The sequence below is a fragment of the Tenebrio molitor genome, chromosome 4 (assembly GCF_963966145.1).
Source record: "Tenebrio molitor chromosome 4, icTenMoli1.1, whole genome shotgun sequence".
NCBI classification, from domain to species: Eukaryota; Metazoa; Arthropoda; class Insecta; order Coleoptera; family Tenebrionidae; genus Tenebrio; species Tenebrio molitor.
Window position 1 is genome coordinate 2,418,680 of NC_091049.1, and position 13,457 is coordinate 2,432,136.

The 13,457-nt window shown below is 42.0% G+C and overlaps 1 protein-coding gene across 2 annotated transcripts; it reads right to left on the reverse strand.

The window, feature by feature from the left end:
- Positions 1–191: 191 nt before the first annotated feature.
- LOC138127903 (ubiquitin carboxyl-terminal hydrolase 2-like) lies at positions 192–13,356 on the reverse strand. 2 transcript variants are annotated; one of them, XM_069044016.1, is made up of 8 exons: positions 13,139–13,356; positions 12,736–13,005; positions 6,698–7,613; positions 1,521–2,095; positions 1,186–1,432; positions 1,053–1,131; positions 753–981; positions 192–694 (listed from the first exon to the last, which is right to left on the reverse strand). In XM_069044016.1, exons 2-8 carry the CDS (start codon positions 12,924–12,926, stop codon positions 607–609), a joined length of 2,325 nt encoding a protein of 774 aa, XP_068900117.1. In that variant the 5' UTR covers positions 12,927–13,005; positions 13,139–13,356; the 3' UTR covers positions 192–606. The 2 variants fall into 2 exon arrangements, with proteins under 2 accessions (XP_068900117.1, XP_068900118.1); XM_069044017.1 differs by having other exon boundaries at positions 7,271–7,613; positions 13,139–13,353.
- Between the last annotated feature and the right edge of the window lie 101 nt (positions 13,357–13,457).

Here is a 13,457-nt window from a genome sequence, read left to right on the forward strand (position 1 = left end):
AGTTAGTGCTTTGAACAATTTTATAAAGCTTTTCCGAGTACTTCTTCAGGTTTTCATTTTATACAAGTGCTCTCTGATTTTCTATAATTGGTAACGATTTATAAATTCTACTAGACTAAAAAAAGCATTTTAAGGTTCCTGCGTCAGAGGTAGAACAAATCGGTGATCTAACGACATAAAAATAGTTCAAGTGACTCTCTCGGATAATTTACATAATATCAACAATTTTTAATAAATAAGTACATAATAATAGTAAAACTATACTAACAATTTAAACAAAACAAACAAAAAGAAAACTGAAATGCTAAAAATAATGTCTGGAAAATTTGCTAAAACAAAACAAGACTAGATAAATACAACAACCATTGGAAAACTTTTCCCACGCTTTCTTAAATAAATAAAAATCACACAGTAATACATCATTCAATAAAATTAATAAAACAGAACAAAACAAACAAAAAAAAAACAAATTTTATGATATTGTTCTCATCAACAAAGTGTAAAATTAATATAATACAATATATAGTTGGGGTGAGGGGGTAAAATAATTAAAACGGGGGTTAGGGATGGTAATAAATAATTCCAATAAAAACTAATCGCTCGGTCTCATAGATGCGACTTTTGTCCCTCTTGCTCGTAGAAAAGAACGTAAGCTTCGCCGCTCACGATCGATTTCGGAGATATCGACGACACCCTGCGAAAAAAACCATTTCTTTGGCATCTACCCCAGACACGTTGCGCAGGGTACTCACCTCGAATCGTTATACTCGTGCCAGGCCTTGGTGTACGGGTGACGACAGTACGCCGTATAGTGTCCGCTGTAGGTCGTCCCGCTGTGATTGGAGATGGCGTAAAGGTTGTAGCGGCAGGGGGTGATGTTGTCGGCGGCGTAGTGACTCATGTCGAGCCCTTCCAACGGAAAATCGACAGTGACGCTGAGCTTACCGCGAAATCTCTCGGCCAACGAGAACCGTTTCAAATCTAGGGGGGGTTCAGTCAAGGAACGAATCCGAGACAACGATCGCAAACAAAAAAACTTTGATAAAGGATACGTATCACTAGAATCTTGGGAAACTTCTGAATGGTGAAGGACTTGGTGCATTTCCTCCTCTCTTTGCATTTGGAGCACGTCTGAAACGGTTTCGATTTAGAGGCGGCGCCCGGAGCGTCGTCGGTGCTACTCACGGGTTTCTCGTCGCCATCCAAGGTTTCCTCCCGCGTGAAGGAGTCGAGACATTGGGCCAGCCTCACTTGTCCCGCCCTCTGCGGTATCGGCAAAGAGAGATCCCAGAAAGGGTCGAAGGTGACCGAACAGTGGCCGCAGTGTGTGCACTTGAGCGTCGACTTCAACTGCCCCACGAAGTAGTCGACGATCTTCGAGTTGTCCACGCGGAGGTACCGGGACCAGGACTCCGCCGACTTTTCGCTGTCGCTGCAGAAACACAACAGTTACCGGACATTTTTGTAGAGGGCGCCAGTTGACAGTTCAACTGTCACCCGGTAGAGGGCGCGCGACTCACCTCAACTTCTCGTCGATCTCCGTCAGGATCGGTTTCGGTTTCTCCTTCACCCTGTTGACGTCCTCGTGGAGGCCCTCCAGCAGGTACCGCAAAAACTCCTGGGCGTCCTGCTGGGCGTATCCGATGAACCGTGGCGCGAACCTCTGTATCTGGCTCTTGAGGCTCGCCGTGTTCACCACCCTGTCCGAGGCGTCTTGGGACCACACCTTCTTGATCACCTCGGCGAAGGCCTTGATGAGGGCGCCCTTCATCGCGGACGTGGTCGTGTTGATGTCGCTGACGTGGTAGTCCTGGAGGAGGTATTCGAGCAACAGTTTGGTGTTGGACAGGCACTGGATGACGGAATTCATGAAGCACGTGTTGCCTATGTTCTTGAGTCCGTTGAGGCCCAACGTCTTGACCGGACTCGAGTACTTGTCGTAGGTGGCGCTGTTATCATCGTTGTAGGTCCTGTCCCTTTCCGAGGATCTTCTCGACGGGCTGGTCGTCGAACTGTTGGAGTTTAACGTCGAGGTGGAGGGCGAGATCGCCGAACGGGTCGAGGTGGAGCTTAGTTTCGGCGACGTCGAGATCTCCTGTCGGAAGAAAAACACAAGTGAAACACGGAAATCTCGACGGTTTTTCTCCCGGGGTGCATCACATACCGAACCACATAAACTGACCAAAGCTATAAATCCCAAAATGCGACAAAATCAAAACACCGTCATTTTTACATCACGAAAAATTTGACATTTGTATTTCGAAAATTTACAGTCAGGGGGCGCTCGTAAATTCAAAACACTCTGCAACATTGCAAACTTGAACAATATTGGCAGCATTGACAATTTGTTGCTTTTAACTTAGAAATGTCAATTCAAAAACAAATCTACCGTAGTTACTTATTTACCAAAAAATAGAAGAATATAATTAATAGTAAAAATAAGTGTACGACATGTGTCTCTAAGCTATCGCACCATCTCATTAGAATAAACCGGTACGTTGCCAATGACGAATTACATTTTTCAGTTTTTTCACCGTGATTCCTCCAATACCAATATGGCGGTGACGTTTAAAACATTATTCCCAAGATTTGTTGACAAAATATTCGACGAGAATCGATTTCACCGCAATTCATAATGAAGACTCTCGAGAAAAACTCTTTTGACAGCTTACTGAGAAATCTTAGTCCGTTTTGGCCATTCCATGTTGATCCAATTGGATTTAAATCTGGACAGAAATGATCGCTTCATATTTTTAACTTCCACCTTTTCTGAAGAATGCGAAATTTTTACTAATTACTTTGAACTCTTTTTTTCCTTTCTTGCTGTCAAAATGCTGTCTCAAATAAACAAAACTCCATCATCTTGTTCTTTCGCGCTTATAAAAAGAACATGTTTCACGTCCTGGAGTCCAGTATTTCCGAAATATAACCCAGTGAAGTTTCTTATTTTCTTTTTTACTTGTCACCAACAATTTTTTACATTACTGGAGCAGCCGGAACCGGAAGCAATTCCTTAACTGCTCGCTTGCGTTTTTTTAAATCTGTTTTTGCAAAGTGGTTCTTCAACATCTTCCTGTATGATTTCGATTTCGTAAATTTGACGTTTCTAGAAAGCGTTGCAAAGGTTTTCGAAAAAAAAATTCTATTCGATGGACTATATTATCTCTAAAAATCACATTTTTTACTAAACCATTCAACTGTCCACTCTTTTTTTTAAACAATGTCAAAACAAACGAGTAAATCTTGAAGATTTTCTTTCTTTTCACTCTTCAAACCGTGATTTCTAAATTATCTTTCAAACCACAAAAGAAATCCACATCCAGACGTCGTACAAAAAACAAATTGACACCTTCTGCAGAGCTTCACTCCTCTTATTACACAAAAGACATCATTTTAACACAATTCGACAAACTTCCTCTTCCTTTCTTCTTTTCCTTCCATTCACAGACAAGATCGCAGTAAATACCACATTCTAAAATTATAACATTACCTCATTAACAAACACAGACCACAAAAACACTTCGAGATTCATCCCCGAAAAAAAAACATGGATGCACAAAACCTTTCATTAAAAAAAACATTCATAATACCACATCTGCCACGGAGGATTATTAAACGGTGTTTCTTTCGTTCCGAAAACAATTTTCCACTGAAGAAGAAAATTTCTTTCTATGAGCACCAACTTTTCTCTTTGCAACAATTTCCAATTCATGCTTTTGCCGTTCTTCACTTTCTTGTTCCTCAGGACGAAACAACCCTTCCATTTCTCTTTCTCTTCCACTCATCTCCTCAGTTTCTGATGTCGATAACACAACAGGTCACCAAGAGACACACACGACTGTCCTGCTCGCTCAATAACAAACAAACAAACAAACAAAAAAAACAATCGGAGGACACGAGCGTAATGTTTGCGCCATTCGAGACTTCGAAGTTGACGTCATGTCCGCCAAACCCGAGGGGCGACCGAAGCTTCCCTCGCACCTGGTGCACTTGTGCACAGTCGCATCCTCTTTCGGCGCCCACTTTTGAATTTCGACAATACTCACGCCGTCCCTCGTGAAACTTTTCCGTCCACCTTTCCGCTCGCAACTCCACCTCCGGCCGCTTATTTATAGCTTTAGTCAGTCGTCCGCGATTCGGTACGAACCACCACCAACCGTGAGTCCGTAGTAGAGCGTCGCCGAAGTGTCGCACGACATGCCGACCACGAACCCGTACAGCATCATGGACAGCAGCAGGCTCCACAACACTAGGCCCAGAAGTGACAGGTCCATCTGGAGGCGCGCCGCTGTCCACCATGTCGTGCGGCGTCGCGTCGAAAATAACACTTGGCAGGAGGAGTGGGTCTGGCGGCGAGGAGGGCGCCCACGCGACGACGCCCGAACGCCGCGACTCCCGGGGGACCTACCAGGAGATGGCGGCGGTGCGTGCGGTTCAGCAGGATCGAGCTCTTGGAGGACATGGCGCCGGTGCGGTGCGGGAACGCGCGAATCGTCGGTGCATCGCAACTTTGGACAGTTGACGTTTGGGACGTCATCGTAAAAGCGAGGCGGCGGCCTTGACCCCGGCGACGAAAAAAAAAAAAACGAACGCAATGAAAAACCGAAACGTTGCGAGTTCGTCGGCGGTCGTGGCGTGATAAGAAACACTTTGATAAGGAGTCGTGCGACCCACAAAAAGAACAAAACACGAGCTCGAGGGGAAAATGTGACGGTCTGGAGTGAGCTTAAGTCATCACTTAAGTAGGCTCAAATCGATCGATAAAAATGTCTCGCAAGCATTACACACTTATCAGAGCTTTGAATCACTTCGATCCGTTTCCAATCTACAATTTGAAGCTTTAAGTTGTCTTAAGTAATGCGAGATAAAAAATGTTTTTCGACTTTGCTCCAGATCGTCGGAAATGACGTCATCTTCAATAAAACAAATTCGCAAAACCATGTTACGTAACAAAAACAACGCAAAAAAATCAACACAGAAAAAAAAACGTCACGTCGAAAACAATTGGATTCGATAAAAACGTCCTTCCGGTCGTCACGTGGACAAATTGAAAAGAGAAAACAACACCTTTCGCCTCAACCCCTCCCCCCAAAATATACAGAGTGAGTCGCCCAAAGTGAATCAGTTTTTATGCAACGAAAATTTTAATGACAAGACAACAAACACCACCAAGTCTAATAGCTTTCACACACTTTTCTCCTTCTCCAGGTGTCCTCACGGCGATCATCGTGCCTGCTCCAAGTGTCCTCACGGCGATCATCGTGCCTTCTCCAAGTGGCCTCGCGGCGACCAAGCCTCCTCCCGTGCCTCCTCCTCGCCGTCCTTTCTTCCGTCCGTCGCCTCCTCCTGCTGCGCCCCCTCCGCTTGTGCGCGACGTTCTGCTTGTTCGTTTTCGGCACGTTCTTGATCTTCTTCTTGTTCCTCCACTTGTCCCGCAGCTTCCTCCTGAACGGCGACGTCCAGCAGACGCGCTGGTAGAATTTCGCCGTCTTCTCGTCCCACAGTTTGCAACTGCAGCTGGCGCCACCGTCGCCCTCCATTACCGCTACGTCCCATCCGGTTATTAGTGACAGATCAAGAGACAGTTTAAGTTAAGTGATGTGGGGACGCGACTGATTCACCTTTCGTCGACGACTCACATTCATTTATTTTATTTGTGTGGGGGGGGGGGAGGGGGAGCGTCCCCGTGAACGGACTTGGACAAGTTTTGTGACGACGCCCGGAGCGCAACTCTCCTCCGGGGGACCGGAAGCCACATTTTAACTCTAGGTGATCATAAATGTTTCTAACATCGTAGTCGGCAGCGGTTTATGCGCAGCCTCGGATGTGCCGCCTCTCGACTCCTAGACTTGCACTATAATGCAAAATTGACATCCGACGTCTCGCCCTCGTTACTTGGCGGTTTTCGTTGTTTATAAATTGGCAAATTAAGCGAGGCGGCAAAAGAGTTTACTTCGTGTCAAATGTAAATATGTACCGTCTTGCTTTCAATCATGAGTAAAGCTCATGTAATAGAAATCTGAATACGAAAAGTATCCGAAGATGATCTAAACAATCGAAAGTGTATAAAAAAATACGAAAAAACAACACTGCAAAGAACCAGCGCACCACCTTCACCGAGTGACCCTCCACGTGGCCTACAATGATGCAAGAGCTCCAAAAATCACTCAGACGATGACAAACCCTGCCCCTTACATTTTTTACTGACGAAGCCTGGTTTCCCCCGCGTGAATCCCCAAAACTTCACGATCTCATCTTGCGAAAATCGACGTTTTCGGGACTTCTGGTAGGCTGCGGGGAGCACGCGGTGCCATCTTCTCCGACGCCATCAACGGAAAAAGATGCAGACAAGAGTTAGTTGTTCGATTCGACGGCGAAGACGGTTTGGTCATTTGCAGCATGATGGAGCGACCGCGCACGGAGCAACCCGTCCGTGACAAGAAGAAGACCATCACGCTTTGAAAATAACCGCAGAAGAACGATCGACCGTCCTTAGCGTAAATCCCCTTGTTTTAGGCAACCAAACCAGCACGCCGTGCGACATTAGAAACATTACAAGCCTGCGTTTGGTGCGCCCCCCGTCATAAACTGTGTCCAACGGCGTACACGTCGCGGCAAGAAGCCCTTATTCGTGATTAGTCGGTTAGTCCGTGGGTGTTTTGTGACTCCGTCGAAAGAAGAAGAACCGTCAACTTACAGTGAACCTCTTGCCGTTGTTGATAAGATCCGTGCCGCTCTCGTCCCCTTGTTCCGTGTCTCCGTTGGTCGCTTCGTCCCCGTTCTTGACGTTGTCGCCCTTCTGCTGGTAGTCCTTCGACGGTATGTACGAAGCGAAGTTGTTCACCCTGGTGGTCTTCCTCACTTCGGCGCAGTCGTCGTCGTCGCGCGTCCCAACCCCATTCCTGCTAATCGTCGCTGACTCGTTCACGTCCAATTTTGAAACGGCCGACCGGTCAGAATTTGACGTTTGCGACGTCGCGTCCGTCTGCCGCCCGCTCGATTTCGCGTCGCCGCCGTCGTTCGTCTTCGCCTTCTTGGCCGTCTTGGTGTCCTGCACCTTGAAGAGGTTGTCGGCGATCCGCGTCGCCCCCTCGATCTCGATGGGGGGCGTGCGCGCCGCCCGCGCCGTCTTCTCGCCGAACCGCCGCCGCAGGTCGGCCACCGAGGCCCGGTTGCCGTTGTCGTCCTCCTCGCCCGTCTTCATGTTATCGTTAGTAGTGTTAGAGCTCGGCACACCAATGCTGTTATTGTAATTCAAACTGTCATTTACCTTCTTCTTGGCGGTTTTCGGCTCGATCGGCGGCAGGCCGATGTCGTTAATCGATTTCGATCTGGAAATGTTCTCGTTACGCTCGCGGAGGCAGGCGGGGACGTAGTTCGCCGGCGAGTATTTGTTCCTCAGCTCGGCGACCGACTCCAGGACGTTTATGGCGGAGAGGCGGGGGCCGTCCCGCCCGAGGGAGCTCTCGCGACGGGGGAAGTCCGCTATCGAGTTCTCGCGGATCGAGCTTATGCCGGAGTCGCGCGACAACGAGTCACGACGGGAGACGCTGGACTCGCGCCCCTCCTCGCGGAAGCGGCTAGTGATGCCGTCCTCGGTTATGCTGCCCGACCTGCAAACAGACAAAATTATTTGCCACGGCCCCATCAACTCCAACCGAAACGAATCCACACAAAAAAAAACAAACATTTTGGCGACCCACTCGACGAAAAAAAATCATCATGTTATCGTCGTGGAGAAATCCAGGCTTGCAAACCTTTTAATAATCAACAGAGGAGATCTTGATGAATGATTACAAAATTCCCAAGTAATCTAGCGTGCTAAACGTATTTTTATTTTTCGCTATTTTATTATTGCTGCATCATTTTATCGTCGTGAAGAAACAGGCCTGCAATAGTTTCGGGTGTTCATTTAAATTTCTCCTCAACGTTGGCGTTGTCGATTGTGAACCAACCACTCATCAGTCTGGAAAAAGTGAGGTTAGATTTAAACAGCTGGTCCATGATCTGTAATCCGACTCTTCAACGTCTACTTTGAGGATAATTTAAACGAATACCCGATACAGAAGCATTTTGTAGCAAGCACGGGTTTAGGACACGACGAGCTTACGAGGAGTGCCATAAAGGAGTAACTGCCACAAAATGCCCGATAAACGAGATATCATACACTATGTTTTCTACTTTACATCTTTTAAGCCATTTTTAAGAGAAAATTAACAATTTTCAAGTTTGGGGATTTTTGTCGTGGTTGGCAACATATCACGTTTGAAACATTCAAATTTCAATTTTGCTTTGACGTTTATTTTGACATTTCATTTATGTCATGCCAAGATCAGAAATGCCAACCTTGAAAAAGTAAATTGTACTAGTTTTGCTTCAAAACGTCACCCAAAATGGATTTTGTAATAGTTTCGGGACGCAAAGTAGAAAAACTTTTTAAAATATTCAATCATGTATTGTAAAACCCCGCATTGATCTAACGTGCTGAAGATATTACGAAGTTTTAAATGCGGAAAAAATGTGTCATTACCTGCAAGGAAAAACAAGTCGCGATTTTGGGTCGGATCGATTTGAGTAAACGGTTCGGATGATTTTTGTTTTAAATTTTGCTTTTGTTGATTTACAGCTTGCCGATTTTCAATTGTATCGGACATAACAACAGCTGAGTGATTGAATTGTTTGATGTGTACTTTACATGTTAATCCCAACTAATTGGTTTGGTAGAAACGAAAACAATTAAATCATCACGGGCTGAAACAAATTTGATTGAATCTATTGAATTGAACTGAAAAACAATAATTGTGTTGTGTACTTTTTGATTCGCAAAGGAGTGGTAATTTTTTTTTTGTTCGGTACGAAATAGAGAAAATTCAATTACATAATATGTCGTTTACAAAAAAAAGAGAAATTCATAGCTTTTGAGAAAAAATATAAATAGGTTATCAAATTGAAAGCAAAAATACAAAATGTACCGAAATGTTGACAAAAAGTACGATTATTTGCTGGAATAAGAGTGCATGAGGTCTTTCATTATAATCTAAAATTGTACACACTTGAAAATAATTAAAATATAAATACAGTGTGATTTTAAAAGTTGTGCAAATATTTTAACGTGTTGAAAGAAGGCAAAATAACGCATCTTGCCCTATACAAAAATGTTAATAATGGTTCACAAAAGAATCAAAGGAATCACTTTGTTTGGGAACCGCTGAAAATTTTCAAATTTGGCGGGCAATTTAGACATACGACCAACATGTGACCAACCTAAAATTTCAAGTTTTTCTGTCATTTGAGGTTATGAGTGATTTTTATCGTTACATTTTTTGAGTTTCACCACCAATCTTTCATAAAATTTGTAAAATAATGATAAACTAGTGCCTGCAACTTATTCAGAACAACAAAGTAAAAATACTGTAATTGTGAGCCAAAGCATAAAATGAAACATCAGAGCTAAATCCTCTGGTTTTAGTGCCTGACTTTTTAGATGTGGCCTTGAAGCTACAATTTGAGAAACTCCCAGGTGATTTGCAAAATACCGAGTCTTGTTCGTGACTGGTTCTCAATTTTGTGAAGAACTTCTTCTTCTTCTGCAACTAAAATGCGATCTTCTCGTTGGCGACCACGATCGAGCTTATTCATTTCGAAACGCCCGAAATCGCGAAGATGCTGCACAACGTTTACAAAGTTTCGTGCATGGGAAGTATCCTTTGAGGAAAACTTTCACCGTAGATTTGCCGTGCTAGCTCTGAATGTCCACGAGCTTCGCCATGGATCAAAATTATATCGGTTTTCTCCAGGTTGGAGAAAGCCATTTGTGATTTAAATTGAGGTTAAGATTAAGGTTCTTGTCAAAGTGTTGAATTAAATGACAACAAAAAAGTCTATGATTTTTTTTTCACCCATTTTTGTATAAAATTCGGTGGTTCCCAATGTTTTTGAAAAAACTTTTAGTTCCTTTTTCTCGAAAAATAATAAAATATCAACACTTGTATAATGCATTATTGGCTCAATCGTTAGCTATTGTGGAGTTCTACCACTGGTTAAAATATCTGCACAACTTTCAAAGTCACCCTGTATAAATACAAAAAAATAAATAAATTAGCAAAATACAACATTTCATGGTTAAACGGATGTATTTGCAATTTACAATTAGAAAATGTCATAAATCAAAAATATTAATAACAAAAAAATCACTCCTTTTTTAATTTCATTAATTTTTTTTTTAAATTTAAATTAAAAGTAAAATTATTTCGAAAATATGTAAATACATAATAAAGTCCATTCAAAAATCAAAAAAACCACCACCTGTTGCTTTAGGTTGGTAAAATTTAAAAGACCCTAGGTAGATATTTTTTCATACTATGTTGGTAACTATAAATTATGACATTTATTTGACTCAAAATTAAATTCAATTGCTTTGAATTTCGTTCATATTGTTTGCGGAGCAGATCGTGTTAGCAGCACGTTTCATTTATTTATTGATTCTTATTATTTTTACTTAAACATGCCCAGAAAAACAAGACACTTAATAAACATTTAACCTCAAAATTACAAGTCTCACCAAATTTTACACTAGACAGCGTTGCCGATAGTAATTATCGAGGAAAATGCGACGTTGGTGGTTTTTTGATTTTTAAATGGACTTTATGTAGAAAGAACAGCTAAGAATGTACCAGCTAGATTTAACCAGTTGGTATGTGTTGAAAACTTTTGCCTCCGCTTAATAGAGGGCGTTGGTGTACCGCGCACATGTGACTTTAGCGCACATCACGTCGTGGGAAGCCCCCCATGAGGAATTCCCCTCCACACAAAATAACCTTTTCTGTCCTCAGTAAGCTTAAGAGGTTAAAGGCTACGTATTTTTTTTACATAAGAATATTTGCTTCCTTTTAATTTTTCGAAAACCACCATTCGTTCATGATAAATTTATTTTTTATTATTTTAATTGTATAGCTAATACCGCGTGTAGAACAATAACTCTTGGCAATAAAAAAATTTACTTGAAATCGGAAAGGCTGTGAATTGTAACTCCTGTCTCCCTTTGTTTTATTGCCATGATTATCGTGACTGAGTTGGCAGCACTAGTATTGCTGTATTTGACAAATGTCAAATTCCTCTATTAGACGTTATGTTTCTTTGACAACCGCAATATTTAAACCAGAGTTGCCAACCGAATCACGATACTCGATTTTTTTTTCTCCGACCGCACAATATTGTAATGTGATTTAAATCCACGATTAAAACACACAAAAAAAAATCAATTTAATTTTGTTGTTGAAATAATTAAATTATTTCCTTGTACACAACGTAAACGTAAAGGTGAGCAACACGTGTAAAATCTTTTTTGTTTCATCACCCGAAATATTTCTGCACGATCATAAAACGCAACCAAGTGAAAGTTACGTCGCTTTAAACGAAACATCTCATTTATTTTTGTCCGTTCTTGGAGCCCTTTCAAAACTAATTAAAACATTGTAACTACACAAAAAAGTCGTCGGTTTCGTAATTGGTCAAAGAAAATCCTACACCAGAGGCGAACCACGATTTTAAAAATATTTCTACAAATCTGATTACCCCAAATAACCTCGACAATTCTTCGGACCGGTTGACAAATCAATAATTTTCGTTACACGCAATTATAATTTACCTATTCATAATTTGAATGGCAATTCAATTGTCGTTGTCGGCAAAGCGGGAAAGTGTTATCGACGAAAACATTGACTGTCACAAATTACTTAACGTTCTCTTCGTAATTACCACAAATTGCAGTCTGAGGCGTACACTGTCATTTTCTGAAATAATCTATACCGACGAAGCTTTTCACTTTCTATGGAATTGTTTTCAAATTGACATTTTCGGGAACTCCAAATAAAAAAAAAGTATAATCTGGAAAAAAACATTCAATGCTATTTTTTTAATTGTTAGGGATCGTACCCAATATTTGTAATTGCATTGTTCACAATTTTATCAAAAAAAATTTGCAAAAACATTTTGAATGGGTTACAATTACGTCAAGTTACTCCGTGAATAGATAAGACAACAAAACACAATAAAATCAACTTTACGTAAAACAGCTTGAAAACATTTATCAACAAATTTGTTCTTGAACTTTTTTCTCCGAATAAAAGTGATTTGTTCAAGTCATTAAGTCATTCTTAAAAGTGAAATGATTTCGTCCAACAACGAATCACAAAATGCACCAATTTATTTTTGTACATTTAAAGAAATAAAATCATTGGGAGGAGTTGACGCACGGCTGAGGTCATACTTGTTATTGCAGGAGATGATAAAGATCATTAAAAAAATTCAAGTTTGAGTAGTTTTTGATATTTAATCCACGTGTCCTCATGTTTATTGATTCTTGGAAACACTGTTGCGAAACAAAAAAAAAATCGCCAAATTTTCAAGACAAGTTCGTGATAATAAACAATTTAAAAAATATTGTGACCTTAATTTGGAAAAATCTGGACAGATTTTGATATTGAAAAAAAAAATGCAGTAGAAAAGTCAATTCGGCGTTTGTTGTGACGTGAAAAATCCCTAAAATCTTGACTGTCAACTTTGAGGGAAAAGAATCAACTTGGCGCGTGTTGATTGGTTGAGAAAAATCATAAGGTGAAAAATCCCTAGTCTTGATTTTGTCAATCAGAATGACTTATATTGTGTGCACTTTGGAATGAGCGATTTGGATCTTCCGCGATAAGCAAACGTGTTTTTTTTTTGAAATTTCCTAACCTCGAGAAGATGCGCCTGCCATCTGAATCGGAGTAGGTCCTTGTCGTGTACCTCTCGCTGTAACTCGTGATTCTGGGGCTGAAACTGGTGGAGTTGAAGTAGGGTCTGTCGATGGCCGACGAACTGAACGTGGACCTGTATGATCCGGTCAATGCCGAAGCACTGCTTTGGCGAGGAGATAAAACTGGCATTTTCCCCGTTTGTCTTATCACGATCTCGCAATCACCTTATCACCCGATAGCATCCAAAACTTGTGCATTTAGTCGTAATCTGGAAAGAAAGTACGGCGGTCGGTGAATGTGCTCGACTAAAATTAAGCCGTTACAAAAATAACTCAAAATTTCTAAAATATGTCGAGAGTGTAAAATAAAAAGTCATTAACTTATTTTTAGACTTTAGCTACCTAGAGTGTCTCGTTGCGGCGGCTCGAAGGGGCGAAATCCTGGAGTGGTGTGGGGCTCCGTCGAAAAAAACCAACCGAAAAAACGGCAACACGGCACGCCGGGACCGAAAGTGCACTCGCGCGGGAACGTCGACGCCACCACCGGCACTGCTTTTCGAAAGTGATCTCAAATTTGCGTTAAAAAATTAAAAAAGAGGACAATCCGTCCATTTTGGGTGGCGGCCATGTTGCGATGACGTCACCGGCATATGGCTCACGCCGCCCGGCCTTGAACAATTCAATTTTTCACTCCATATTTGCATATTCCGCGTGGTGCGTC

What these genes read in the sequence shown, in the direction of transcription:
- LOC138127903 (XM_069044016.1), bottom strand. Translation starts at nt 12,926, where the DNA reads ATGCCAGTTTTATCTCCTCGCCAAAGCAGTGCTTCGGCATTGACCGGA. An exon ending in TCCCAAGATTCTAGTGATAC is followed by an intron (nt 982 to 1,052) that starts GTATCCTTTATC and finishes AACCCCCCCTAG; the next exon opens with ATTTGAAACGGTTCTCGTTG. An exon ending in CACGAGTATAACGATTCGAG is followed by an intron (nt 695 to 752) that starts GTGAGTACCCTG and finishes TTTTTTTCGCAG; the next exon opens with GGTGTCGTCGATATCTCCGA.